Genomic DNA, 27833 nt, shown 5'->3' on the forward strand with positions numbered 1-27833 from the left:
ATTTGCATAGCACCACCTCACCATGGAAACATGCCAGCTTATTTGGCAACAGCTGAGGCAAGACTGTATGGTATCTCAGTGACCTGTCTAAACATACCTAATTCATCATATCTACGTGGGAGGAAGGGTTTCTTACCAAGGACCTATATGCAACAAAGTGTAGTATAAATGAGTTAATGCTACTTATGAAAATCTTCATAGTTCTTCAATCCTTTGCTCATGTATATTTCACGCTAAAATTTAAAATATCACTTTATACTTTGCAATTGCTGGTGTGTTGCTTTTAAACAACCAACCAGCTACCTATTTCAATTTTTAAAACACTGTAACAAAGGTCAGCGCAAAATCAAGGATAAAAGAGCACTAAAGAGCACTGAAATAAACAGAAGTATTCAGAGATAGGTCATCCATACCAGTAAGAATTTACTTCACATTCCAAGTAGTTTTTTTCCTATAAAATTATTTCTTATTACTAATAATGTGGCAGCTTCTACAAGCCTGATCACAAAGCATGATTCCGTGGCATTAGGCATCAAACAGAATAAAAGACTGTTATTGCCCCAAATACATTGTCAATTAACTAAAGACAATATTTGTAAAAGTGAAGATCAGAGCATACAAAGATTTTAAGTTTCACTTACACCTACACTTAGAACACAGCAGAAGAAATATTTGGAAGATAAAGCAAATCTGATGGTGCCATGTAGTGTCGTATAAATGTATGACTTGTCTAAACATGCCCCAGCATTTTATGGCTTGATACAGCAAGACTTTTTATTCATATCAGATTGAAGTTCAATGGTTTTCTCTTTCACTTTATCTTCATGTTCCTTTAAAATCCTGGGGGAAAGAAACAATACTTTTGAGAAAAAAGTCAATAATACCCATAAGAGATCAAAACAAAAAACATTAAATTGTCCAGAGATTAACAGAAAATGACAGAATTTGTGAACTAACAAACAAACAAAAAAGTACAATTATGGTGGCTCCATCACAAAACCATCTTTGTTCATTTAATTAGAAAAATGTAGTTGGTGCTGATTGTTAGCATTTATTGTCTATTACAGAGACTCAAAACAGTGACTTTCATTTGTTATTTTTGAGGCTGGAGCAAAAAAAACCCACATCTAGCTACCTAGACATTTATCAATTACCTGACACATTCACAAAATTTCACTGACTTCAGCAACAATATTAAAGATCTGCCAATTCATTACCAGTGTTTTCACCTCTGTAAGTAGTTCAGAGGGGACAGATTTACCTGTATTTTTACCCCTAGCCTTTATATAACTTCAAAAAGCCACCTGTCCCTCTCCCCCAGCCCCCAGGCAGACAGAAGAATTTGAGCTGTAATGAGCAGAGGGAAGAAAGAAGCACACCCAGTGTTCTGCTGCAAGGACTCAGCAGCATCCATTTCCAAGCATATTTCTCCAAACCTCCAAGAACTTCCTGCAAGAACTATCATAACATCCCAGGCCCTCAGCTTTCCTAGCAACAATTCAGGCATTTCTGGGTCTATACAGAGCTTCACTAGCTTACACAGGACTCTTGTGAACCTGAGCAACTGCTTAGTCGGAGCCACAGGGTCAGGCTACAGACCAGTTTAAAAGGAACAAATATTTCATCACAGTAAGTTCCTATCAAATTAATTTAACAAACAGAATTCACTCTGTCATCAGTGACAGGGAAGTCAGGCACATGTAGAACTCATAGACCGTGTTTTCTTCTTACCTAGCTAAGTGAAGCACAGACTTTTTGGTATTGTACCCAGAATATGCACTGCATTCATAGAAAATCAAATTGTAATCCTAGAATCAAACAGAAAGACCATTTCAATTCATTTTGCACAATATCTCACTCCAGCTTTAAAAAAGCAACACAGATGTACTGAAATATGCAAATAAAGAAACAGAAATAGATCATCTTAGGAAAAATTAGGATTTAATTCCAGAGCTAACAGTAAAGAGTAACAAAAGAAAAGAAGTCCAGGTGTGCCTCCCAAACAACAACTGTATGCATTTCTTTGCAAATATTTGTTCTATACAGTGGCTCTTGCTGTAAGAGTTTGATCTCTCAAAGGCTCAAACGCAAACATGCCTTGTAAGGTACTGAAGTCTTGTGAACTTTCCTTGTGATGATGAGACAATTAGTACATCACTGAGTACTTGACAAAGCAGGTGAAAATAATTCCAGTGACTTTTTTTTTTTTAATCTTGGAAAGCTTTAGAAGCAGTGTTTCTGTATTCAACAGTTTGAGACCAATGTTTTCCAGCAAATGACCAGTTAAAGACCTCAGCAAAAATAACAACAAATTTTTCTGCACCTTCTTTTGCAGTCAGCCTGCACCTTTGGTTTTGTAGCCCCTGGGAGCTTTGCAATTAAGAACAATGGATAAATGATCAAGCCCTGGAGACATTCTCAGCACTTCAGCTGAAGGCTTATCACAATAAATGCAAATGCAAGAGATCATCTGCACAAAAGCCTGACCTGGCAGCTGTGATGGCAAGAGAAGTTTGAGAGGGAATGACAGATTATCCTCTGCAAAATACACTTCTGTCTACTTTCACAAGATATTACATTGAAGCTCACCTACATTGCCTCTATGGTATTACTACCTGCCCTTCTACCCATCCAGATTTCAACTTTCTATTCACTTTCCACTTTTCTATGTGTCTTATTGCTATTTATGACAGTAGGTTAAAATTCAAATAAATAAGTCAGTAGCTTAGGAAATGACAATCACATGTCTGCATATTTTCATTTGTTTGCTATTAACTGTGGTTACTGCATTTGTACTTATTTAACCACCCTTCATAAGACACTTACAATTCAGTTTTCAAAAGTTCCCATTAAAATAACCAAGTACTTCAGTTTTGTTTGTTTGGTTTTTTTTTAAATATACCATGCTTCCAAAATTGCACAGCTTTTTGAAATTTTTATCATCTTCATAAAATTTCAAAGACAAAAAGTGGGGAAGTTTCATAACTATGGTAGTTTATTGCAGCAGGTCTAAAAAATGCTTCAATGTTATCAAATGTCAGTTTTGAATATGTTGTCAATGGTTATATGTTCATCCTAATGAACATCAGGATTGAACCACTTGTAGTAATTTCTGGGTGGCCAGATAAGCACAGTAGAGCAGAGAAGGGAAGAAATCAGGCAATGTTAGTGTTCGATGGATATTTTATTGATTTTTTTTTTTTAAAACAGTATTCTGTATAATATTTACTATGACGTAACCCTATGACTCTCTTCCTTTCCTTAGAAAAGTTCTAAGTAAGTAAAATTTGACTGGCTCAAATCTCTTGCTAGCTGCACAAACAGAAGTTTGAAATAAAATTTACACTCCTTTTTTTCTGCTCAGCTGATCAGAACTCTAATAGAAAACCTACTGTGGTCAGTATCTAGCTACTTTATGTTAGTCAAGCAGAGAGTGATACTACTCCTACATCTTCCCCACATACAACAGAATTTCACTAGAGGAGAACTCTCAGTGATGACATCATTTATGCTGGCACAAATCTGAATGGATTTTTCAACAAATTCCATAGGTAGGGCAAATTTTTATTGGTGAAAGATAACAATTTAAACTCAATTTATATTAATTGCTTATTTCTGTCAGTCTGACAAACAGGTCCTTCTCTGGAGGGGGAGTCAGCCTGGAAATGCGAAGTGTCATTGAATCATGAATCATCAGGGAGGAAACTTTGATAGCATACACAATGAAAACAAAGTAGCAGAAGGCAGAACACATATAATTAATAAGCCAGGAAATGCCATCCATCTCCATCCAGGAATTAGCTATTGAACCTGGGAGACGACTGGCAACTACTTCATTTTAAAAACTTACTTACATACAAATCAGCAGACATCTAAAGAACAGGGAGGAAAAGGAATGATTACCAGAAGGAGCTCGGCAATTTCTGTCCTGTAAAGTAGTATCACTCAGAAGAATAGCTCCCTCATTAGCAGTATTTGTATAACAATGGCACTGACAGGTTGATAAAGGAGACACTGTATGAACACACAACAGTCCTCATCCCATGAAGCATATGTAGTCTGCAAAGTCAAGGCAGACAAAGGTATTATTATTTTATAGTTGAGGAACAGAAATAGAGAAGGATTTATTGACCCATTTAAGATCATTCAGGAAGTCTGTGCAGGGCCAAAATAAAATCATGCTGCCTGAATGCCTGAGCAGCACCTATATCATAAGCCATTTTATTTAAATAATTGGCAGTGGTTACACTAATCCACTCAAATAGAACATTGGCTGTTCCTGGATGCTCACAATATGATCTGAATACTCTCTGTATTGTTGTTGTGCTCATATGAACTCTTGATCAGTGGATCACGGTAAGCTAAACAGAAATTTGTTAAACGGAGTTTTCCTTCTGTATCCTCTACTAAAAAAGTCAAACGGACTTGCCTTTTTTTTTTTTTCTTTTCTGTTTTCTTTCTCTCTCTTTTTCTTTATACTCCCAGTAGCTCTATCAAGAGAGTTTTAGATGTTTTCCATCAGGTCATTCTTGTACTGCATGTGAACATTTTGGTTTGTGTCTGCTGTTTCTCCCTGCAAAGTCAATACTGCAAAATTCTCCTTACCATCATGATGTTCACTCTTTAATTCATCCAACTACAGATCCGCTTCATCACAGCCTTACTGTTCCCTATGATGCCTTCCAGAATCCCTGTCCTTATTCTGTTCCTCCTTTCCCAGGGTATCACACACACACGGTAACTACCAGTCTTCTCAAATGACAAGGAATTGAAAGGACTCCAGGCTGCCATTCTTCCTTTTAATAATGAATTGTGCTGCCTGCCTTGCAAAGAAGTTATGTGACACGCGCATTATAATGGGGGCCCTTGGGTTTCTAAATGAATTTGTAGTACACTGACTTGTAAGATGTGGGACTGAAGCAAAGCAAGAGTTAATACAGCTGGGCTGGAATGCCCTCTGAAAGTACACATTCCTCTCTGACTGTAGAAAAAACTAGGTAAAAATGATCCCATCCTGTGAGACCTTGAAACAGTCCATAAAAGCTGTTGGACTTCAGGGTCAATAGGCTAATCTGGTTCTTTCTCTGCATGAGAACAGGTTCAGGGTTGTTTTCTCCAAATACGGCTATACATATTTGTATCAGCTCAGCATCTAGTCCCATGTATTTTGGATCATTTGTGAGTAATTCATAGGATTATTCACAAAATATGTAACTCAATTGCATTCACTAATAGAGACAGTGGTATGTGGATGTGGTTTCATAGGAATTACATGGCTATTTAGCAAGAATTAATATTTCATTAAAATTCATGGTTATTATTAGCTCAGCAAGCAAATTGTTATAATTTAATTATATCTATGCTGCTTTTCAACTAATCCATTGTCATTAATCATTCCTCCTCTTAGCTACCTCAGGCAGCACATTCAAACATTCAAATGAGTCATTCAGATCCATTGATTTGATTATAACCATCTTTAATTTGACAACTTACTTTGTTTTACTTATGCAAAACATTTTATTTTCTTGCATGACATGTTAGAATTAGTGGCCTCGTGGGCTGTGAGTTCTATATATTAGAATGATTCATCTTTGTTTTACTAGTACAGTTTTTTTAAGAGAGCTAAATGACATGTAAGACCCCTACTCTGTCCATTTAGCATTTATGTGTCATTTGTTTTTTCACAGAAGTATTCAGTGTTACACCCTGGAGTCCCTCCTAGCCTCCAGGGTCTCAAAACTATCTGCATTTCCATGCATATAAGAAAATAAAGCAGATTTCCTAAAGGGAAAACCTTTGAGGGATGAAGTTCAAGGCTGATATTGCTTCCCTATAAAAACAAAATAATGCACACAAACTTGAATATGGAGGTATGCTTGTAAATGGCTGTATGAATAATCAAAATAAGATAAAAAGAGATCTGGCCCTAATTCTTTCAGTTATAGAGAGGTGCCTAGCAGCAATCTTTCCTATAAACCAAGAACAATTCAGCTGCATTTCAAATTTTGAAAACATCATTTTTGGTTACCAGCAAGCAGAGCTGTAAATCTATTTTCAAAGGAGAAACAAGTACGTACATGAAATCCAGCACATCGTTTAACTTAAGTAAATTCCTACCAACTCAGTTAATTTCTCAGGAATATTGGGATGACTTATTTCTAAATAAATGAATATTCTGGAGGCATTGGTGTTCAAACTATATGCACTGTATAGAGAGATTCAAAAGAAAAATTGGCAAGCGTGGTACACAGGAATATAAACAAGTATCTGCTATTTGCAGTCCCTTAATGCTTAAATTATGGCCCATGGATCACCAGCGCTCTGGTAGATGCAGACTGTTAACTCTACTTATTTTATCTCCTTGATGGAAAGTTACTAAAAGTAAACATGTTTTCTCCTCCTACCACAGGAGTAACAGATGGGTCTTCTGTGGTTTTACAGGAGGTAGGAGGGAGAAAAGGTCCCCAAATTCTCTCTCTCTTAAGAATTCATCCACAGATAAAAGAGAAAAAGGGGGCAGGGGGAGAGAGAAAGAGAGAACCAAAAAGGGGGGGGGGGGGGGGGGGAGAGTCAATGAGAGTGAATTCTTAAATATTTTTTGCACCACTCACTTTTTGGTTTTTTTCACCTAGACAGTTTTATAACTACTATAATTATCAGCACTTATATCACTGAGAGCTGAATTGATGAGTGTGATCTGGTTCCTAATCCTTAAAAATACTTGTCTGATTAAAATTAATCTGTGTTTCTATGAATTTAGACACATTCAGACTCCATTTTAAAAGCTTCACCTTCAAGTTTTGTAAGGGGTTCCCCTCTAAGTATAGTACCTTAGCAAGATGCTCTCCCATTCCCATAGGGACCTCACGTTCCTTTTCGTTATCAGTTTTATTACCCAACAAGAGCACAGGTACATTCTCCCCAGTTGTCTCCTGCAGAACAAAGAGTAAGTATCAACTAAGGCATTGTATTTAAAAAATCACAGATCAAGAGGATAAAAACTATCAAATGTCACACTGCAACAACACATTTAAGACATCACATATGAGCCAGGTATGTGCTGCTTTACTTACAAAGATGTCAGGAATTGAAGTTGGACAAAAGGCATGAAAAAGACACAATGCTAGAGACTGCACTAACTTGGCATTTTTTAATAACAGCACAGAAGCTCATCAGATTCTGTATTAAAATGGGAGAGAGAAAACTACCACGCTACACAAGCTCTGACATTGCGTGTTTATAGCCACTACTCTTCTAATTATATGGACAGGAAAATAATGACAACATCTGGGTACAATTATGCCAAATAAATTACACAAAGAATAGGCCCCAAAGAATAAATAGAATAGGTATGAATCAAAATTCATTCTGAAAATGGTTAGAATTATCGCAATGAGTACTTTCATAAAGTGGGCTGAATGCTGCAGCAGTAAATGGATTTGGCCGTATGTCTTCAACTTAGCAATAGTTCATAGCAATCAAAAGTAGTCAGTAAAGATGAGCGAACTATTACAGCTTGGAAAAAGATTTTGACGACAATATTCAATTTTTCTGGATCAAAAGCTGGAATTCTCCTGTAGCTTTTACCATACTGAATTATAACAATCACTGATTTGTTAAGATCATATTTAATAAGGGCCTGTTCTTACAAAATGCATGCTACTATTACTTCAGTAGAGCTACTCAGATGAGGAATAACTATGCCTGTTTGGAAACATTTCAATGAATGAGTCCTAATTTCAACTCGCAAAGCCACCTATTGGCCATTACAGAAAACTGTATTACACTAGAACACATGCCCAACAAAATCAGACTAAATGATCTCCACATACCAATTTGTCCCCTACTTTTTCAGCAGCAATACTCTGCAACAGTGACCAAATAGGAAGTCACACTTTGTTCTCTATAGCAACTCAGCCTCTTATGGCAGCAGCCTCAGTTTTATTTTCTCTTTTGGCCACAAGAAAATTCAGCTGCTTGCGCTCTCAGTATGTCATCTATGGGCTACAGAGATATACCAAGAGAAAAAAAGAGAATTTTTAATTAACTGAAGCCACTCAGTGGCATGGGCTATGATTTTGTTTTCATGTGGTTGAAAGGATGATCTCCAGGAAACTGAACTGTCTAGCACAAGACAGTTTTATAGCACTAATGTAGATACTATAGCTTTAAGTTTATGGCTTATGTTCACAACACAGTCAATTTCCTGTGAGCTACGTACTTGGTTGTCAAACTGCTAGTGATAATCAGCGATCATCAGACCATCATCACTGATCCAAAGCACCTCCTAGTGCTAGTTGTGATCCAATGGGAGTCCTCAGCTAGATAACCTTTATGAGAAATCAGAGGACTCCATATTGGGCTTTCCCCACCGCTCATTTTAAGTCCTTAAAACCCTGGAACTGTGATTATTTTCTTAGACACAGAGATTCTAAAAACAGCTGTACTGGTAACTGTGCAGACCAAAATCACTAACAAAAATGTAATTGTGACAATACAAGAAATATGCTGCTCTCTGTGCTTCGCTCTAACACTCCCTGTCCAGAAGAAGGTAGAGAATAATGACACCAGAGTTTACATTTAAAGTTATGTCATGTTACCTCGATGCTTATCAGCCACTGCTTGACAGCTGTGAATGTGTCTTTTGCTGTTATATCATACATCACAATGACACCATCAGCTTTTCTGAAAAACTGCTTGGTAATACTTCGGTACCTACAAGTAAGAACCTGTTTATAGCTCTCTTCAACAGAAGTAGCAATCTGACAATATAAGTAAAATTTTATAGTAATCCCCCCTCAAAGGAAGATGTTGCCATACAGTTTCTTCTAATCATCTAGTCTTAGTAAGGGTTAAACCCCTGTTAATTTGGTTTACATATGTATTCTAAAATTCCATAAACTAGAAAAGGGAGAAGCTTGAATACCGATCTTCACTGCAGATGCTGTTTGAAAGGTGAAGCTTATTATAAATTGTAGTAAGCAATCCCATTCTTCCTGAATCATCAGACCCCTTTTCACATTCAGCAGAAGATTCACAGAGGACACTACTACCACAAATTACTGCAACAGCAAATAAATTCTTTGCAAAAAAATGTTTTTTGAAAGAAAGTGTTTGGATAAGTTCCCTCTGCCTTCTTTAATTGATTCTGGGTTAGTCTGGATAATCAGCTGCATATCTCACCTTCTCCCATCCTCTTTCATTTTAAGCTTGGCGCAGAAATTTCCCCCTCACAAAGTGCTCTGCCTAAAGTTAGCTAGATTTCTGTTTGGGGCTTTTTTCCCAAGCTACCTGTAGAAAACGTAGATCATTATTATCATCCTTGCTTTTACTAACAGAAAACTAAACAGTAGGTGAGGAGATGGGAAAGGAAATTACCACTGAAAACTTACAAAAACTTGGAGTATTTCAACTTCAATGGGATTGTTTTGGTGAAAAAAACCCTCTTTTTTTTAACTATTAGGGCATTTTCTGCTACAGAAATAATTCTAGGTACATATTAAAATCAGCCTTCCTCCTAAAGAAATTGTGTGGTAGTAAACTTTTAAGAGCTTTAATAAGAATCTCTTTTACAGATTGGCAGTTTTTCAATGGACACTTAGCACCAAATCAGCACGTTATTGCTGCTAGGGAAGGATCTAAACTGTGAATTAACTGGCTTTATTAGGAATACTCCTATATTTGTTCCTCTCCTGAGAAGCAGGATTAGGTCCATGCTTACTAATCTTCAAACTGATGATTCAAGGAAGCAAAACCTTAGAATGTGTATTGGTTTTGCCTGGGATAGAGTTAAATTTCATCATACTAGCTTGTACAGGGCTATGTTTTGGATTTGTGATGAAAATAGTGTTGGTAACACACTATTTTAGTTACTGTTCAATGGTGTTTACACAGTGTCAAGGCCTTTTCTGCTTCTCAGGTTGCCCTGCCAGCAAGGAGGCTGGGGGTGCACAAGAAGCTGGGAGGGGAACACACCTGGGACAGCTGACCCCAGCTGACCAAATGGATATTCCATACCATGTGACGTTGTGCTCAGCAATAAGACTGCAGGATGGAGAGAGGCTGGCTGAGGCTAGAGTTGCTCAGGGACTCAGGGCATTGATCAGTTGGTGGTGAGCAACTAGGGTTTTTTTCATTACTTGTTTTTCTTCGTTCTGTTTCTTTTCCTTTTTATTGTTTTTTTGGTGGTGGTAGGTTTGTTTGGTTTTTTTAAAATTATTAAACTGTCTTTATTTCAACCAATGAGTTTTCTCACTTTCACCCTTCTGATTCTCTCCCCCATCTCACTGGATGGGGGTGTGAGCGAGCAGCTGTGTGGTGCTTAGCTAACTACCAGGGTTAAACCACAACAGAAAGTTTCTCACCGTTCCTGGCCAGCAGTGTCCCAGAGTTGCAGGGCTACCTGGGTATTATCTACCGTGATGGTTTTCACATTGTAATCCACACCTATAACAGAAATACAAGGTAGGTTGTCTCTTTATATGCTCAGTTTGATCTTTGCAAACCTGATCCAGCAAATAGCAACAATTCCAGAAAGGTAACAAGATAGATACTACATTAAAAATTACGTCCATAGTCTCTATCAGAGAACAAGAGCTTTTACTTGCCAGAAGTTCTTCAGTAATAAAATACTGAATGTTAACAGGGTAGTTGAATTTTGTAAAAGCTGTAAGATAAGTAACTTTCCAAATCAGGGTACATGAGTCAAGGGTCCATTTGACAGTCCACAGCAGTCTAAGCCATTTAGCCTGGAATTCATGCTGTATACCTTCAGTTCTCTGAAATGTCAGCGTTTAGTCTGAGCTAGCCACATAGACACCTTCGACAGTTAGTGGAAAAACACAAGGCACCACACTAAGGGGACAGTGGAACCTAAGATAAATGCTGAAGATAGATGGACCTCCTCCCCTCTTCAGAATATAAAAGACAAGCTGACTACAGTTAGGTTGGTTCCCTATTTTTTATGTGGCTACATGGAAGTGAGACAAAAATTAATTTATCTAAACTTTCAAATTAATTCTCTCCCAATTCCCCTAACCTGTGATGATATAAGTATCTTCTGGATATTTATAACAATAGAGTCTTAAATATTAATCAGTCACTGCCTCCTCATAATGACAACCTGCATTTTCTTGTATCACACTGTACTGTATCATAGAATCACAGAATTATAGAATAATTCAGGTTGGAAGGGATCTCAGTAGGTCATCAACAATTTCTTTGGGGCCGTTTTCCACATCAATGGGATTCTTACCACTGGCATTAATGAAGAAGCATCCAAGCCCATGTTCCTTCAATGGGCAATTAAGAAATCTGGATAGAGGATATATCCATTGCTTACATCTCAAGGGAAGAAATTTGAGCTGTTCTGTAGAAATCCAATTAGAACACTCCTCTCCAGGTTGTCCACTTGACTTTTCAACTGTCTGTATCTTGCCAGCCATAGTCCACAACTGTGAAACTCATTGATGTGAAGACTAAATCAAAGCTATGACAAATACTTTCTTGCCATTGCATTTGCAAGAACACTGGGTGACCAGCCAAAAGATGAAAAGGTCAGATGCATTCCTGTGCTTTTCCTCTGGAAGCTCCAGGTAATTGCACACACTGTGTAAGACCTCAGAGTCTAGAGAAGTGTATCAGCCGTTTACAAGAAACGTGGATAGGACATAGCACCAGACTCTTAAATGTAGACAATTGCATATAGGTGTCTAAGCTCCCATTATAGTTAATGAAGATCTAGTCAATGAAGAACTAGGAGTCTAGGAAATGACTAAGCTCACCCTGAAGTAGGCATCAAGGGTCAGATTAATTGGTCCCTAGGCTCCTCTGACTGGATTGATTTGGAGAGGATGGCGGGGTAGAATTCAGCTGTTTGCTCACAGGCACCTAGTGCCATCTGAGATGCCATTTGGTATTCAAAATGTCTATTTCAATCTGGCAGGACACCCAGGAGACCTGTTCTCTTCCAAAACAGCAGCTGAAGACCAGGTGAAATACCTTATAGTGCCAAAATTAATTTAAATCCCTATGCTAAGACCTTAGATCTTCCCTGACTCTAATGTGAACTTAAGACACTCAATATACCAGTAGAAATTTAAACTCAGGTATCTTTAGCTACCTGGTAAGTCAAGGGAGCTACAGCAACTGCTCAATCGAATGTTCTTAGATTGTCACAAATGCAAGACAAATCCATTAATTTAAATACCTTTTATTGTGAACAAGTTTTATTTCATATATGCTGCAGAATAAGTAAGGCCTAAACACAGACTAAATGAATCTGGTCATTTACAGTAACTCAGCTATATTGCAATAACCTATACTTAAGTTTTTGTACCTTGATTATGTGTCTGACTTTTGAAAGCTTGGCTTACAACTTCAGGCAATGTAAGTACAATGTAGGCTTTGAAATGTTTGGCTTTGAAAACACTGGTCCAACATATTTCTTTGGTGCTTAGTATAATGCTAAATCTTCAAACATAATTCAGATATTCTACTTTCTCTTTAAAACAAAATCAGATTACTTAGAGGGATAGGGATGGGGTATGGAGGTGGGATGGTTAGTACAGTGCAGTCCAGAGGACAGGGTATCAGTTTCAGAACAGTGAGATCTACAAGGAAATTCTAGCTTCACTGAAATCAACAGGATTTTTCTGATTTATTTCAGTGCTGCCAGGATTTCAGTATGGAATCTACTCTGAAACCTCTCCATCAATTACCTGCTTCCCAGTTTAGGAGAACTCACTTTGCATGTCCTACTCTCCTTTCGGATAATAGCTTTTACAACATCTGTATGTTTCTGTTTTATAACACAGGGCCTGATCTCAGTAGAAGCTGCTAAGTACTGTTGGAACAAAAATAATAATACTAATAATGTTTCTTAAACTTACCTACAGTAGCAGCTGTGCCTGGGAAAAAACGATCTTCACAAAATCGCCTTAAGAATGAAGTCTTTCCAACACTCGAATTGCCCACAAAAATAATCTTGAATAAGCGGTCTGGGACAGAGTTTATTCTCTCCTCCTTCAAGTACGAGCAAACATTAGTCTCCAACTGTTCTATAAATCCTGTTGCCTCTCCAATTTGCCTTGTCTTGAAGGCTAACTGAGATGGGAAAAAGAAGAGATTTTATCCTATCATGTTCTCCATTACTCATAAAGCAGTATTCTGTTTCTTAAAATAACTCAGCATTTCAGATGTTTGCCATGCATCATTCCAGATCATTTGAAGTGCAGTGATTTGGACTGAGCTCTGGAAGTATACTGAGTATGAACCTTGACATGAGACTGCATTGAAAAATGCATGAAATTGCTAAAAGAAAATGGTTTATGTTCATCCCTGCAAATCAAAACTCACAAAGCTTCACATAGCTCTGCTCAGTAGTTTAATCGTATACCAATGACACAGAGGAAACAGCACATCTTCACCTAGATAAAAGAAGCAAAGTCATAATTTTTTGGCTTATGCCATCTATCACCAGATTCTTCTCTCTGCTACTACTGTGGAGCCAAGAGCTTCCATGGAATTACTGCACTTCTACATCTGTTTAACATTACACGCAGAAGCATGGGGGAAAGAGACAGACAGAGAGAATTAGACCCAGTTAATCAGGCTGTAAACATTGAGCTATGTTTCTGTCATTTAGGTTTTTTAAGCAGAAGGAAGAACAATTTGTTCTGCCTATCCACATCCTGCTTACTGCAGGCTAAGCTAATGCTGGAGCTCCAATAGCTAGTAGCTAATAGCTCCAATATTTATATCCTCTGTTAAGTAGGTCATTATTCCCAAGACCTTTGTATGTAGATCAGGAGTTGCGTAAGGAAGAACACTGTAGCACCAGCTGGTTTGCAGGGGGTGCCCTAGCTGGCCTCTTCTCCTATTTTGTGCAAAGGTGGAGGAGGAAGAGGGAGATAGCAAGTTTGTTCTTAATGCTGCAGAAGGGGAGCAAGATCATGGATGCTCCTGGCATTAGTTTGTTGGGGCGGGGGTTGTGAGGAGGGACAAAAGAGGAGGGAAGGGGAGGGAGGGAAAGGCCCTCTGCCAGGCATCTGAGGTACAGAATCTCTGAGACTGCTGACTTCAAGACGACATCAGAACTGAATTCACTGCCCGACAGTCCTTTGAATGAGACATTGATGTCTGGCCTTGCAAATGTTTTCTACAAATATACTGAAGCCTTACAGAAAGAAGCAGAAACAATACAGAGCTGCACTTGATGGGGAAAAAAATAAACTCGAGCTGCTGTCTTCCTTAGTATGAAAAAATATCATTCACTGCTGTAAATTTTGGGGACAAAAATACATGTCTCTCATGAGCTAGGCTAATAGCCCATTACAACTATACAGAGATTTCTTATCTCATTGTTCACTTCTCCTTTTCTATTAAAATCCCAAACTCCACTGCAACTATAGGCTGCTAGTAATACACATACATCTATATAAAGCACATTTTCAGTTCTGCTGAAAAACATTCCCAACCTATTAGTCTGCGTGCTCTGTGAAATAAAACAAGTTAACATACAATCATCAGCTTGGCACCATTTTCACAGTGCTTCTGAGAACAATAACTAAACATATAGACTACATGACCTGAAATACCTTGTCCCTGGTGGTCATACACACCTCAGTAGCACTAAGGCTCAAAGACACCAGAGGCCTTCAGCTCATCTCCCAACATAACAGGCAGTCATTTTTCATTGAGATGTATCAAGTCCACTCATGAAAATAACCTTAATAATCAAACTTGATTCTAAAACTGCACCTGAACACTATACTAAGGGATGAGCTACTTCATAGTCTGCTTCAACAAAGTGCTGATGGGAAAATGGAATAGCAGTGGGATGTAAATTTACTTTAGTTTACAACGCAGTCTGAAAAAGTCTTCCCTAGATGTGTCTTTTGAGTGGCCTTCATATAAACAGTAGCCAGGTCAAGTAACATACCTAGTTTTTTTGCCATTTAACACAAATGTGGAAGATAGCAGGTATAAACATAGTGGTTCATATTCCATATTGAAAGAACAGAGGGGAGAGGAAGTGCATCTCAGGCGCAGGTTTTGGACAGAAAATCTTGCTCTAATTTCCATTATGGTTCCTTCAGGTGTTTTCCCAATCACATTTCTGCTTATGCTAACTGCAGCTTCGTCTTCAGAGCCACTCAGAAGAATGTTCTACCTGACTGTTAACTCCCAGATAAAAGAGCAGTTTCTGGCCTCATGCTGCAAATTCTTAGACACTTTCAGTAGTCACATTCCATAGGATGGAAATGGACCTGTTCATTTCTAAAAGGAGAAAAAATTTACATTGGTTCTGCATCACCTATAAGATGCAGTAGGTCATAAAGGATTAGCAGCTAAATGACTGTGAATGTATGGTGAATAAGAAGGCTTAATGCCAGCAGCTAGGAGCCTGAGTTCAGTACAGTAAGCAATGAGATCATGGAATGCAGTAATACAAAGCCATGTAGACTACAGGAACAAAAACGGTGATGAACTGAAAAATACAGATTGTCTCAGATCCTTCATCTTCCTAGTGCAAAACAGAGAATGACAAGACTTTGTATCTGAGTGAGCTACATATGTAACAACTGCATGGAATCATTCTGCCTCCTTTGCACAAGTATTTCTAGAGCCTACACTCCTTTATACTGCAGATCCTTTGAGCAGCAAAACATGAGAGGAGAGAAGGACTGGCTGCAGAAGACAGTCTAGTTGACATATGGCCCTGAGACTCACACCTCATAACTCATGATGCAGCAAGCAGGAGTTATCTTTTTCTGAAGTTTTCTTCAGCTCCAGTTGAGAATTATATGCAGAGCTGCCCTGAAAACACTTACTAATTGAATACCACTCCTCCTAGCCCAGGCATGCTGTCAGGAGAGGGAATCAGTGTGCGAGCACTGTATGGAAGAAGATCACTTCTGATGTCTAAATCTCATGGTCAAAAAGTGGTGATCCCAAGAGCATCATTTAGGAAACGCAAAGTTGTATGAGAAATTCATCAGACTACAGCTGGTGTACAGAAGGAGACAAAGCACTACTCACACAAAATGGCAGTGGTCAGACACACAGCCTAGAGACTGCCCCAAGCAATGGAATGCCATCAAATTGAGTAGTCGTTGGCAGGCCTAGTCAGCAGGCCAAGAGGACCATGCAGGTATTTCAGTGCCACATGGACAGAGAGTTTATCAGAAAGGAGTATTCTGCTGTGTTTTTTTTAAACTAAATTTAAAAAAACAAGCAAAAACCCAACCCAACCTAAGGGCTGGGCTAAGACACTGACATTTCATAGGAAAAAAAAAAAAATGGAATTCCCAGTTCTAAGTGACTTTTGGAAATGAACTTTTTGTTTACCCTCACAATGTTTCTTTAGAAACTGAAACAAAATGTTTTCAACAACCAGGCAGGAGACATTTTAGGATTTCTTCTCTCCCCTCCCTGCTTGCTCTCAACTGTTTTTTGGGGGAAAAAAAATTGTAAAAAAACAGATCTGAGGGAATGCCCAGTTCCTACCCGGCTGAGAGGATGTGCTTTCAAGGGGCATGACTGCCGAAACAGAGCGGGCAGGACAGGTTTGCCCTAGCTGGACCTGATGACCTACCTGGCTTTTGCTGTTCTAAAGTCCAAAGATACCATACTTCGAAAATGTGATCCAAAATAAGTCAAATAGCAAGCAAAAAGTATGCATTGTATTAAATAATTTCAAAGGATGAAGCTCTGTTCTGTGCCCTAGACTTTTTATTAAAATGTACCACTTTTAGAAGTTATTATGTAACCATGGCATAATTCTATCACAATTTTTAAGATATGCTTGCTTCTTCTAAAAGAACTATATAATTATGACCAAGGATACCTATTTTTCCTATATTTTACTCTTTTTAATATGTGCTCCAAGAATCTAAAAATGAGTAATACTTAACAATGACACTAAAATTAGAAAACAAGCACAGCTAGCTCTGAAGCAACAGCAGTGTAAGAAGGACTTTAGACTCCAAAGAGATGTACCTTCCAGCATATTGTTTTAAGGATTATTACTGCATGGTGAATTCATTGTTAACATGCACATACAAGCTAGAGCTGAAAAAAAAAATCTGGATTTCAATTTGTTAATTAAAAGTCTTCTCAAAAAATAATTAAAAAGTAAAGTTATTTGCTCGTATTATTTCTCAGATAGTATAACAGCTACCAAAGCCGATTCAAAAGTATCAGAATATGAGAAATGTCACTTTTTGGCAACCCCCCACCCCAACTTTTCAAAAAAAGAGTTGCTTCTTTTTTTAGACAATTGCTACTTTCAGTGGATCTTCTTGTGTCATCTATTACAAGGCTTAACTTCACTTCTCCTAAACAGTCCTTCAGATATAACTCTATGCACACATTGTCTGCAGTTACCACTCCTTTAGGTTCAGTTTCCCTTCTTTGCACCTTCAACATTTATCTGCAGTGTATTTCCATCTCCCTCTTCATGCAATGGCTTAATTTGTCATGCTTTAACTTAAAAACAGAAAACCAAATAATTTTAGATTCTAAGAATAACGCATTACCCTTCAACACCATTTCATGTTTTCCAAGGTCAAATAGAATAGAATAGTTCCAGTTGGAAGGGTCCTACAATGATCATCTAGTCCAGCTGCCTGACCACTTCAGGGCTGACCAAAAGTTAAAGCATGTTATTAAGGGCATTGTCCAAACGCCTCTTAAACACTGACAGGCATGGGGCATCGACCACCTCTCTAGGAAGCCCATTCCAGTGTTTGAACACCCTCTCAGTAAAGAAACATTTCCTAACGTCAAGTCTGAACCTCCCCTGATGCAGCTTTGAACCATTCCCATGTGTCCTCTCACTGGATCCCAGGGAGAAGAGATCAGCACCTCCCTTTCCACTTCCCCTCCTCAGGAAGCTGTAGAGAGCAATGAGGTCGCCCCTCAGCTTCCTTTTCTCCAAACTAGACAAACCCAGAGTCCTTGGCTGCTCCTCATAGGACATGCCTTCCAGCCCCTTCCCCAGCTTTGTTGCCCTCCTCTGGATGCATTCAAGGATCTTCACATCCTCCTTAAATTGTGGGGCCCAGAACTGCACACAATACTCAAGGTGAGGTCCCCTTTATGCCCTTACATTTGACAGTGTTTCCTTCCCTACAGGCTGTTCTCTAGAAGATGATGGTGAGTGTTCCATTGATTGTTCTGTGGTTTTCTTATCCAGTTCCATCTCAGAAGAAGTATTCTCATCTTCTCCAGTCCATCTGTTCAACTGCTTATCAACCAGCCTGTCAAGAAGCTGGGGTAGGTGATCTTCCTCAATTGATATTATTCTTTGGAGATGCGATGCTTTAGACATTCCTCCAGTGGCTCCAGCATCAGGCTCTACAGAGAGAATTCCATTCAGTCCAGCAGAATTCCTTCTCTTTGAGTTACTGAAAACATCATCTTCTTCAAATGAATGGCTAGACAGAGAAAAAAGTAAGTACATCACAAAAATATATTGGACCTGGATTCCTATTGTTTTATTCTAGTGTAACTGAATTTAATTTCCCATGTTTTTTACTACTCACAGCAGGCATAGTAGATTCAGTCCAACGTCTACTGAAAAGTCAGCTCATCATATAATGTGTACATATATATAGCATGCTTGATAATTATAAGCATCATGGGGAAAGCTAATAACTTACAGGGAAAACCTGAACCAGAATATAAAACATAAGATTAGCCTCATTTCTAACCTCATGGAATAGCTAAAGTAAATTTCTCTACTGTGATTTCCTCCTCCCCTCCCCCCGCTATTCTGGAAGAATAAAACAACCTCCCAACCCAGACCCTTTCTATGTGTAATCTAATTCTCTCTTTAGCAGATAGGAGGGAGATGGGTTTGTTTAATATGGATGAAAAAAAACCTAAGTGGGGATTCAACAGAAGGGGGAGCGTAGATAAAATAGATCCAGAGTCTTCTCAGATGTGTGCATTGACCACAGATGTAAGTTGCAATAAGAGAAATGCTGACTTGATACAGGAAAAAAATTTCTTCATGAAACTGGTGCAGCAAGGGAACAGGTGCCCAAAGAGGCTGTGGGACCTCCATCCAGATGTTCAAAAACTCAACTGAACAAGGCCTTGAGCAACCTTATCTAGTTTTGGAGTTTGAGCAGGAGATTGGACTAGAGACATCAGAGGTCCTTCCCACCTAAATTTTTCCTATGACTTTTGTGCCATAATTGCTTTTGCCAATTACGCTCCACTTCTCAGTACTGAACTTACTAAACTCTGTCTCTGAAAGCTTTCCCTCCTTACACTTCATGACTCTGTGCCTGCAGGGACATTGCTTTAGCTGCTATTTCAAAGTGAAATACTAGTCTTCTTTCCAGCTCCTCTTGTCTCAAAGGAAACATGCTAGAGTTTCACTGAGATCACCATCTTGTTCCTGTTGATTTCAAGTTTACAACCACACAGTTGAGAATTAAATTCTCCATGTTTTACTAGTTCCACATCCCATACTTTACAATAGGACTGCTGTCCTCTACAATGAGAGGGGAGGAGGTATGCTCTTTCAGGGACTTACCAAGGACGTTGTACCGTATCAGCATAGGGTAATGGGCAAGCTTTTGTGCCTCCCAGCATATACGCATCCCCAATGGGGAAGTCTCTTGCCTTTACAGACAGCACACTTGTTTTATGTGAAAATTTGTCTCTTTATTTCCAAATTTCTTAAAGAGCACAGTAATATAGTGACAGACACTTTAGAAATACATGCTTTGAAAAGTCCAAAGGTATCAGAAAGAAAACATTCCACATTTCTTTCTATAAGCCTCATGGTACTCAAACAGGGAACACATGAAAAAAACATTCTTACCTGTTAGGCAGCATCTTGCCCTCTATGTATTTCCCAATGACAGACCCTGATCTTTGCTTCCAGCTGGCTTTTGGAACACTTGTTTTGCATTTCTGCAGAAATACAGAATACTTCTTACTAATTTACTCCTGTTATTCATTATGGTTAATTGCCTTCATTCCTAAAGGTTAAATAATGCAATGAATATGAAAGAAAAAATTGTAGAAAAAATCCTAGAGGTATAAATGCTTCAAAATCCTGATTGATAAACAATCAGAACATGGAAACTCCATATCCTGCAAGAATTCATCTGCTTTGTAAGCTAAATGGACCACAATAAAACAGCATAATGTCATGAAAAGAAGTCAACAGATATATTTTTTACACTAGCAGCTTCTTGTACGACTAAGAACACAAACAAGTGTAAACTAAGTGGCCTTAGTCTCCTTAAGCCAGGGTACTTCTGGAAGTTCTTAGGGGCCCATTCTCTGCTCCTGGATAAAAAGTTAATGTGATCTACTCTTACCCAGTACCGATAGGTATTCAGGTACTGATTCGGGTACTCACATACTGTACTGTTGTATAAACGTTTCAGGGTATTAGCTACTCTTGACTGAATAGATTAACAAAATTTAATTGTTCAATTTTTAGGTTATTTCATACTCTCATGATTGCATCCTTAGCTTCTTATAAAATACATTCATCTCCCTCAAGATAGCGCCAACTTTATAATTCTAAAACTGTAGCTCTTAAAATTGTTCAGCAAATTTAAAAATCTTATTCTCAAATGAGAAAAAAGACAATATAAATTAAGAATGGGGCAAGATTTAAGTAGCACAAGAGTCTGTCTCCTGCACAGCCTTCTGATCCCCTTCTTTTCAGGCTGTTCTGATACATGTTTGCTCAACACTGGGTTTGAAAATAATAGTTGTTTACCTGTAAAAATATGTCACATTCATCTTTGAGATGTTTGTTCCTCTCCCTGCAGGGAGAACACAAATAAAAGAAACACTGAGGCCAAGTATTTAGAACTGCTGACTTTTCTACTCAACACTAACAGACCGACTGGACAGTTGGCAGTGTAAAAGGCAGGACAAATGCACTTTAATTTGGCATATCTCCACCCTTCATCATGCTTTATTTATATTCTCACCACAGCCAGTTCCCTGTCTGGGCCACTGAATCTCCAGTAGGGCTATGCTGATCAAAGCCAGCTGGCATCTGGCCCTCATTCTGTAGTTTATCAAAACAAATGCCTTAACACATAGAAATCAGTTCTAGTCAATATGCCTTCACTTACTCTAAATTAGAATGTTTAAAGCTTTTCACAGTAAAGATGGCTTCTTACTGTGGAGAGGGTGTAACGAACACCATCTCTATTCATATGGTGACAGCTGTGAAGGCCAGTTATGTCCCTCTGAGGGCTACAGTTGTGGCTGCCATGGAAAAGTCTCCCTAGGAAAACATCCATCTTCCATTCATTATGCAGAACAGATGAAAATGTCAAGAAATTGAGACTCCAGGCAATCACCCAGCTCTCATCAGATCTGACAACACACCTGCTTGGTGTGTCATCGCCTGGCCACAAAAGAGACTGAGCAGCCATTACAGCCTTGGTGAACAGAAACAACCTCTGCTGTCAGATGTTTCTACCTATGGCCCCATTACCAGCAGCAGGCAAGATCGCACTATATGGAGTGGCCTATGGGAAACACACTGCAGAGTAAGAGCCTTTCCTCAAGTATGGGAACTTTTTAGGTAACTTTAAAATGAGACCTCCTGAAGGAAATGCAGTGAATGAAGGCCTACAGGCAAGTACAATCTATAGCCCATGCAAACTTACTAGTAAGCAAACAAAAACTAACATTGCTGCACATTAAAAAGAGGGTTACAATTGTCTGAACACAACTCCAAACTTTGAAGTCTATCAATACAGAAATGTTACAGAGAAAATTAGCTAACTATATTTTGATATAATTTTACTAATAAACATTTTGGGGAAAGAATCTTCATTTTGGATGTACTCCCATCACTTTAGAAACAACAGAGCCTTTTAGTAAGCTTCAAGTCTCCTGTGGCCAGGCTTCTACCACAGAACCAGCTTAGAACAGTTGCTTTGTTTTACATTTGACTTTTGGAACTGAGATTGTCCTACAATACTGAATTGCCAAAACGAAGCAAATCTTTCATGTGTACTGCCTTCTACTGTGTTGAAGAACAGGGCTTACAAAAGACATGCTGCCTTTTGTAACCATTTTTGCTATCTTTTGTGTCATTATCCTGTGGCAGGGTTGACCTTGACTGGCTGCCAGATGTGCATCCAGCCGCTCTCTCACTCCCCTTCCTCAACAGGACACGGGAAGAAAATAAGATGGAAAAGCTTGTGGGTCAAGATAAAGACAGGAAGATTGCTTAGCAACTACCATCACAGACAAAACAGACTCAACTGTAGGATGATGAGAAACAAAGACAAAACTAAAATCACCTTCTCCCCACCCCTCTTCTTCTCAGGCTCAACTTCACTCCTGAACTCTCAACTCTTCTACCTCCTTCCCAATCCCAAGTGGTGCAGGGGGATGGGGAATGGGGGGGTTGTGGTCAGTCCATCAGCTCCTCTTTGCTGCTCCTTCCCCCTCACACTTTTCCCTTGCTCCAGTGTGGGTTCCCTCCCACAGGTTACAGTCCTTCACAAACTGCTCCAGCGTGGATCCTTTCCATGGGGCACAGTCCTTCAGGAACAGACTGCTCCAGTGTGGGTCCCCCATGGGCCACAGCTCCTGCCAGAAAACCTGCTCCTGCATGGGCTCCTCTCCATGGGCCATAGCTCCGGCCAGGAGCCTGCTCCTGCATGGGCTCTGCACAGGCTGCAGGGGAATCTCTGCTCCAGTGCCTGGAGCACCTCCTCCCCCTCCTTCTTCACTGACCTTGGTGTCTGCAGGGCTGTTTCGCGCACATTTTTTTCTTACTTCTCTCTCAATTGCTGCGCAGTGTTTTCTACCCTTTCTTACACACACTTTCCCAGAGACACCACCATCTTGGCTGAGGGGCTCAGCTGTGCCCTGTGGTGGGTCCACTGGAGCTGGCTGGAACCGGCTGTGTCTGGCACAAGGCAGCCCCGGCCTCTCCTCTCTGGCACAGAGGCCACCCCTGCGGCGCCCTGCTGCCAACACCTGGACACCTACACCCACTACATATCCCAACATAATGTCATCCTTTAATGTACCTCTTTAGAATGATGCAAGAAGTTCTTGAATGTAAGGTCTGCATTACCTTAAAAAATCCAGCTGCTTCAGAAGTCCTGACTTCTCTCTCTGTAAAGTTTCTGTCACTCGGTACACCTCCCTGTAATAAAAAGAAATAAATAAAATTGTTCTAACTATGGTAACAACACTGCTAAAATGCTTCCCCCTAGGAGTATCCACATTTGAGACTTCCGCTTCTCCAAACCTGTAGACTTTATTCTGCATGAATGGTTACTAATTTTAAAAAAGCTTATTCAGTATAAGGCCCACAGTACGACAGCAGTTTGAGTTAGCAGAGGAAGGAGTAGAGGTTCTTTTTAAAAAAATTATAGCTTTGTAATTTCTTCATTCAGAGAGCTTAATATACACTGATACTGGTACTTGCATCATTCAGAGAAGACATATTGCTGAAATCCTTCTCACTCATGGCCACTAAAGACCATGTAACATTTTATCCAAAATTAAAGTTTATCTTGCTGCTGGAACCATATGTCAGGCTCACACACTACAATCCCTACAATTTCTTTTCAGTTCCTGACTTTAACAGTTATGCAGACTTAAACATTGGACACAGCGTCTCAGATTTTTACACTAGATTTACACCATTTACTTTGTCTTAATGCAACTCGGTGTCTGGCCTTAAATGTTTTTTGCCTTTCAGTGAAGCCTCAAGTTCTTCCTGTGCACAGGCTGAACATTACACCTGCTTCAACAGCTCAGGTCTTACCAGACTGATACAGATGTTTAAAGCAACACTGCAGGTGCAGTTGAGTAGAGCTGAGCTCTAATTCCATAAAACACTATTGAATCCAAAGTGTTTTGTAAATGCAGTAGTATTATTCAGCAGTCTGACCACTGGGCAGATTTCCTCTGTAGCTTTAAAACCAGATCATTCCACAGTCTTTGCTCTGGATCTGAAAAGAGAGGCCTCAAAGAGGAAACAAACCACCTTGAGGAGGAATATTTCTACTGTCTACTTCAAAACACACATCAAACATGCAAACCTAAAAATAGTGTTCTAAACGCAGTGGCTGTTCTTTAACAATCATTTATCAACAAAGTTCATTATTTATACCCTCAGAAAAATTAAATTAGTAATAACTAAGTAGAGTTTGGCACAAAGCTTAACAGAAAAAGAATATGACATTTGATCTAATATTCTGCTCTATCCTGAAATATGCCAAACAGCCACAGCTCTGAGTTACATAGTTCATTGCTGAAATGTATACAGTCTGGCAAGATATGCACCACAGTCTGGCATCCATGGGCTCTCCATTGGCAACAAGAGGGTTTTACAGATCCCTAAGCATTTTTTTAAAACTATCTTCCATTAAATGGACTTCAGTGAACATTTCTGCCAATTACAGCTTCAGGATAATGTAACTTTTGCTTTGTACAGAAGGCTGGAGCAAGACAGGTAGCTTGATCTGTCACTTAAAGGCCATTTCTATCCCTCAAAATATGAATTGTAAATATTTCTTCTCCAAAAAATATTTTAAAATTCAGAGTCAGAATCTGAAATCCAAAATATTTGAACTGGAAACCCCAAAATTATGGTTCTGGACCACCATAAGGCCTTGTGTGAGTTGTGATTTAGCTGTATAAGCTACGTTTTATCTTGCTGGTCATGCTCCTTGGTCAGAAATGATGTACTAGACTTGCTTTTGATGAAGAAAAGCAGCACATCCTAGCCGCCTCATAGCCAGAGTACATTTTGAGAAGCAAGTTTCAGACAGACTTAGCTTTGAGGATGGAGCATCATGTGCCACAACTGTAATTTCTGTAAGGAATCCCACTGGTATTTCAAAACTAAGACATACTTTTTAACCAATTAAACTGATTTTTAATTCCAAACACCCTCAACAAATGGGGGATGGGAGAACACGGACATTTTGAAGAAGTACCAAAAGATTGTGTAGAAGCCAGATATGCTACAGAAAACTTGCTGAATTACTTGGGGAAAAATGACTAGAACTGCACTTGGCTTTGCTGGTGGTTTCTGCTTATGACACAAATTTAAATCACAGCACTGAATACCCTGAGAAGGAGGCTCACTGACAGGCTAAGCAAATGCACTAGAACCATTGCAGCTGGAGACTTACATTTCCTTCTCCTCATGTAGTCTTGATGCCTCCTCCTGAAGCACCTGTAACTGTTGTTGAGCCAAGCTTAGTTCGTGAGATGTTCTCTCCAGGTCTCTCAGCAGCTCCTGGTTAGTCAGCTTCAGCTTGGTGTTCTCTACTTTGGTTTCTTCTTTGCCACTGAGAAGTTCTGTACATTGCTGCTCTAACTGGGATGCAAGAAAAGAGAACAGAAAGTATTATAACTAACTGAGGCATCTTGGTTTTGAGGCTTTCAATTCAGGTCTTAGAGGTTAGTTGAATAGGGAAGCTATTTCTACCAAAGCCAACATATGAATAAAACACATATGGTGCTCTTCCACTGCTCTGTGTACAGACATAGTTATGTTACATAAAAACAAAGCCATTCCACTCTATGATTGAATTTCATCCAGTTCAAAAATGCACCAGGACAAACCACAAAAAAGGTGTTTACAGAGCAGATTAGCAGTACTTAGTTGTTATTCACAACTGCTATTTTAGACAATTTCCAACAATGACATGGCCTACACAGAGGGATTCAGAGTTCTGCCTAAAAACTGTTACATTTAAATCTGGTAGCTGATAAACCTTCCTATCCCCAGTAATAGCAACAAGCAGTAACCTTTCTGCCACCTCAGCTAAATCTGCCAAGAAGTGTGAATTAGAGCTTTTTTATTCACTTTCATTTTCACTCTCCAGAGTATATATAAAGGAAAGATACAACCTCCCTGTGAAACAGATAACAGTGGTTTCTGGTATGTAAAGAAGTTCCACCTGCTTCTCCTTGGCTAACTGAGCAAATTAAGACGACAGAGCAAAAGTTAAAAGTAGACTAAAACTAGTCCACTTCATACTAGGGAAGGCACTGCTGACCTGACAATATATAAGCAACTTTTTTTTTCGGTATGCGTTTTAAGGGATGTGAAATGTACTAGGAGCATTACAATGATACCAATTCAATCTTCCAGATCTGAGGCACAAAGGAGGATTTTGTTAGAACTCTGATTTTGCACATCCCAACAAGCAGAGCTCACCCAAACCAAAATCTGTCCTTACCCAGCTCTGCCAGTCTGTTCACGCTCCACAACGTTGCTGTTCTTCTAGTCTTGGTTTTGAATGCAGCCTTAAGGCCCAGGTTCAAAACAAAAGCAGAAAATACTTTCTAGCTGGGATTGTGAAAGGTCAGGAACAAGAGTAGAGCGGGAGCACTTATAGCAGCAGCAGCACCAGCTTAACATATTTGCTGAACTGTAGCCTCAGCAGGCTCACAGTTCATATGGAACACTGACTAGCTGGGCATCAAATTACCACTGAGTAATGTTGGTTTACATTGACAGATCACTTCAGTTCCTGAGCATTGCTTCCATTCCTCGACAGAATGAAGTTATCTATTCTAAGCAAAAGCTTCAGGTACTAGAAGACAAGACTTTCTTATCCAGAAGAGTGGTTTTGGGAGAAGTAAAAAGTGCTCACACAAAGATGAACAAGAGCAACAAATTGCAGGCAGAAATCCCACTTACAGAATACTATGGCCATCTGAAAACTTACAGAGACTGGCCTGGAAATGTAACTGCAATGGTAGCCATCATCACCTCCCAGAATCATAGGTACTGATGTTAGAAATACTTGCTATAAACCCTGGTGCTTACTCTTGTGAGAAAAACAATTATGTTGAAACTATGCTCAATAGCAGATGCTCATAATATTTAAACCCCAGGACACAACAAGAGGAGAAAGGGTTATTTTACAGCAATACAGAGCTCCTTCCTTTCACTGTATTTATACAATCCTTTAAGTGATGCCAAACACTACTTCTAAAGCATTCATTTAAACAACTCCCAATACAGTGGAATAACTCATTAGGTGGATGCTCAGCTGGTATAGAATGGCATAGACCCTATAGGCTCTAGCTGCTTATTGGAGCTGCAAATTGGCTCCCATGGTCATCAAGTAGATGAAAATTGATTGGGAAAGACTCACGGCCCACAGTCATGTTTAAGAAAATCTAGGGAGCAGAGAGAATTAACCAACTACCACAGGTCAAGCAGAGACACAGTAGCCAATGGTGTATATTCTCTTTTTTTGACAAAAATGGGAGAAAAACTCACAAGTTTAAAATCGAGTAAAGAACTGGGATTGTCCAATACAAACAAACTGTTGCTGAGGACAGCTATTGCTGTCCCTCAAAGACACATACATTAAACACTCTCCATGCATTCCATTGTTCTTAGCTCAGCATCCTTTCTGTATTTTTTATCTTTTTTTTTTCCTATTTATTTCAGGTGTGTGTGAAAGATGAAACATTTATACAGTGTATAAGGCCAGGGATTATTTTGTTCTCTATGCCTTTCTTAACTTCTATCATTTGATTTGCATTTTTTGAGTGCTACTGATCCATGTTCTCATGGATCTCTCACTCCGAATCCCAAGATCATGCTCTTCAGTGTCTTTCATCAGCACAGCACCCACCGTTTTATGTGAGAAGCCCAGTAACTCTTCTGCATTTTACCTGGTCCACACCTACTTTCTTCCCCTAATACAAGATTCTCTACCCTAGACATTCTGTCCCCAGTGCCTCCTTCTGATACATGCCATCACACATCCCTTGAGGAACACTATTGAGAATACCTTGTGCTTTATCTAAGCCATGTAGAGCAAGCTGACAATTCA

General features: G+C 39.2%; 1 protein-coding gene across 1 annotated transcript in view; it reads right to left on the bottom strand.

Annotated features, from left to right (window-relative positions):
- Nucleotides 1-456: 456 nt before the first annotated feature.
- The window catches only part of CRACR2A (calcium release activated channel regulator 2A), a 52703-nt gene continuing 25326 nt past the window's right edge, over nt 457-27833 (bottom strand). The window contains exons 7-17 of the mRNA XM_050910563.1: nt 25164-25351; nt 23090-23161; nt 20756-20801; nt 19841-19932; nt 18113-18440; nt 12891-13104; nt 10365-10446; nt 8601-8715; nt 6831-6932; nt 1732-1808; nt 457-840 (exon numbers count right to left, since the gene is read on the bottom strand). Coding sequence (XP_050766520.1) covers nt 750-840; nt 1732-1808; nt 6831-6932; nt 8601-8715; nt 10365-10446; nt 12891-13104; nt 18113-18440; nt 19841-19932; nt 20756-20801; nt 23090-23161; nt 25164-25351 — 1407 coding nt within the window. The 3' untranslated portion in view covers nt 457-749. The remainder of the gene's footprint in view (nt 841-1731; nt 1809-6830; nt 6933-8600; nt 8716-10364; nt 10447-12890; nt 13105-18112; nt 18441-19840; nt 19933-20755; nt 20802-23089; nt 23162-25163; nt 25352-27833) is intronic.

The sequence above is a fragment of the Gymnogyps californianus genome, chromosome 1, assembly GCF_018139145.2.
Source record: "Gymnogyps californianus isolate 813 chromosome 1, ASM1813914v2, whole genome shotgun sequence".
In the NCBI taxonomy this organism is placed as follows: Eukaryota; Metazoa; Chordata; class Aves; order Accipitriformes; family Cathartidae; genus Gymnogyps; species Gymnogyps californianus.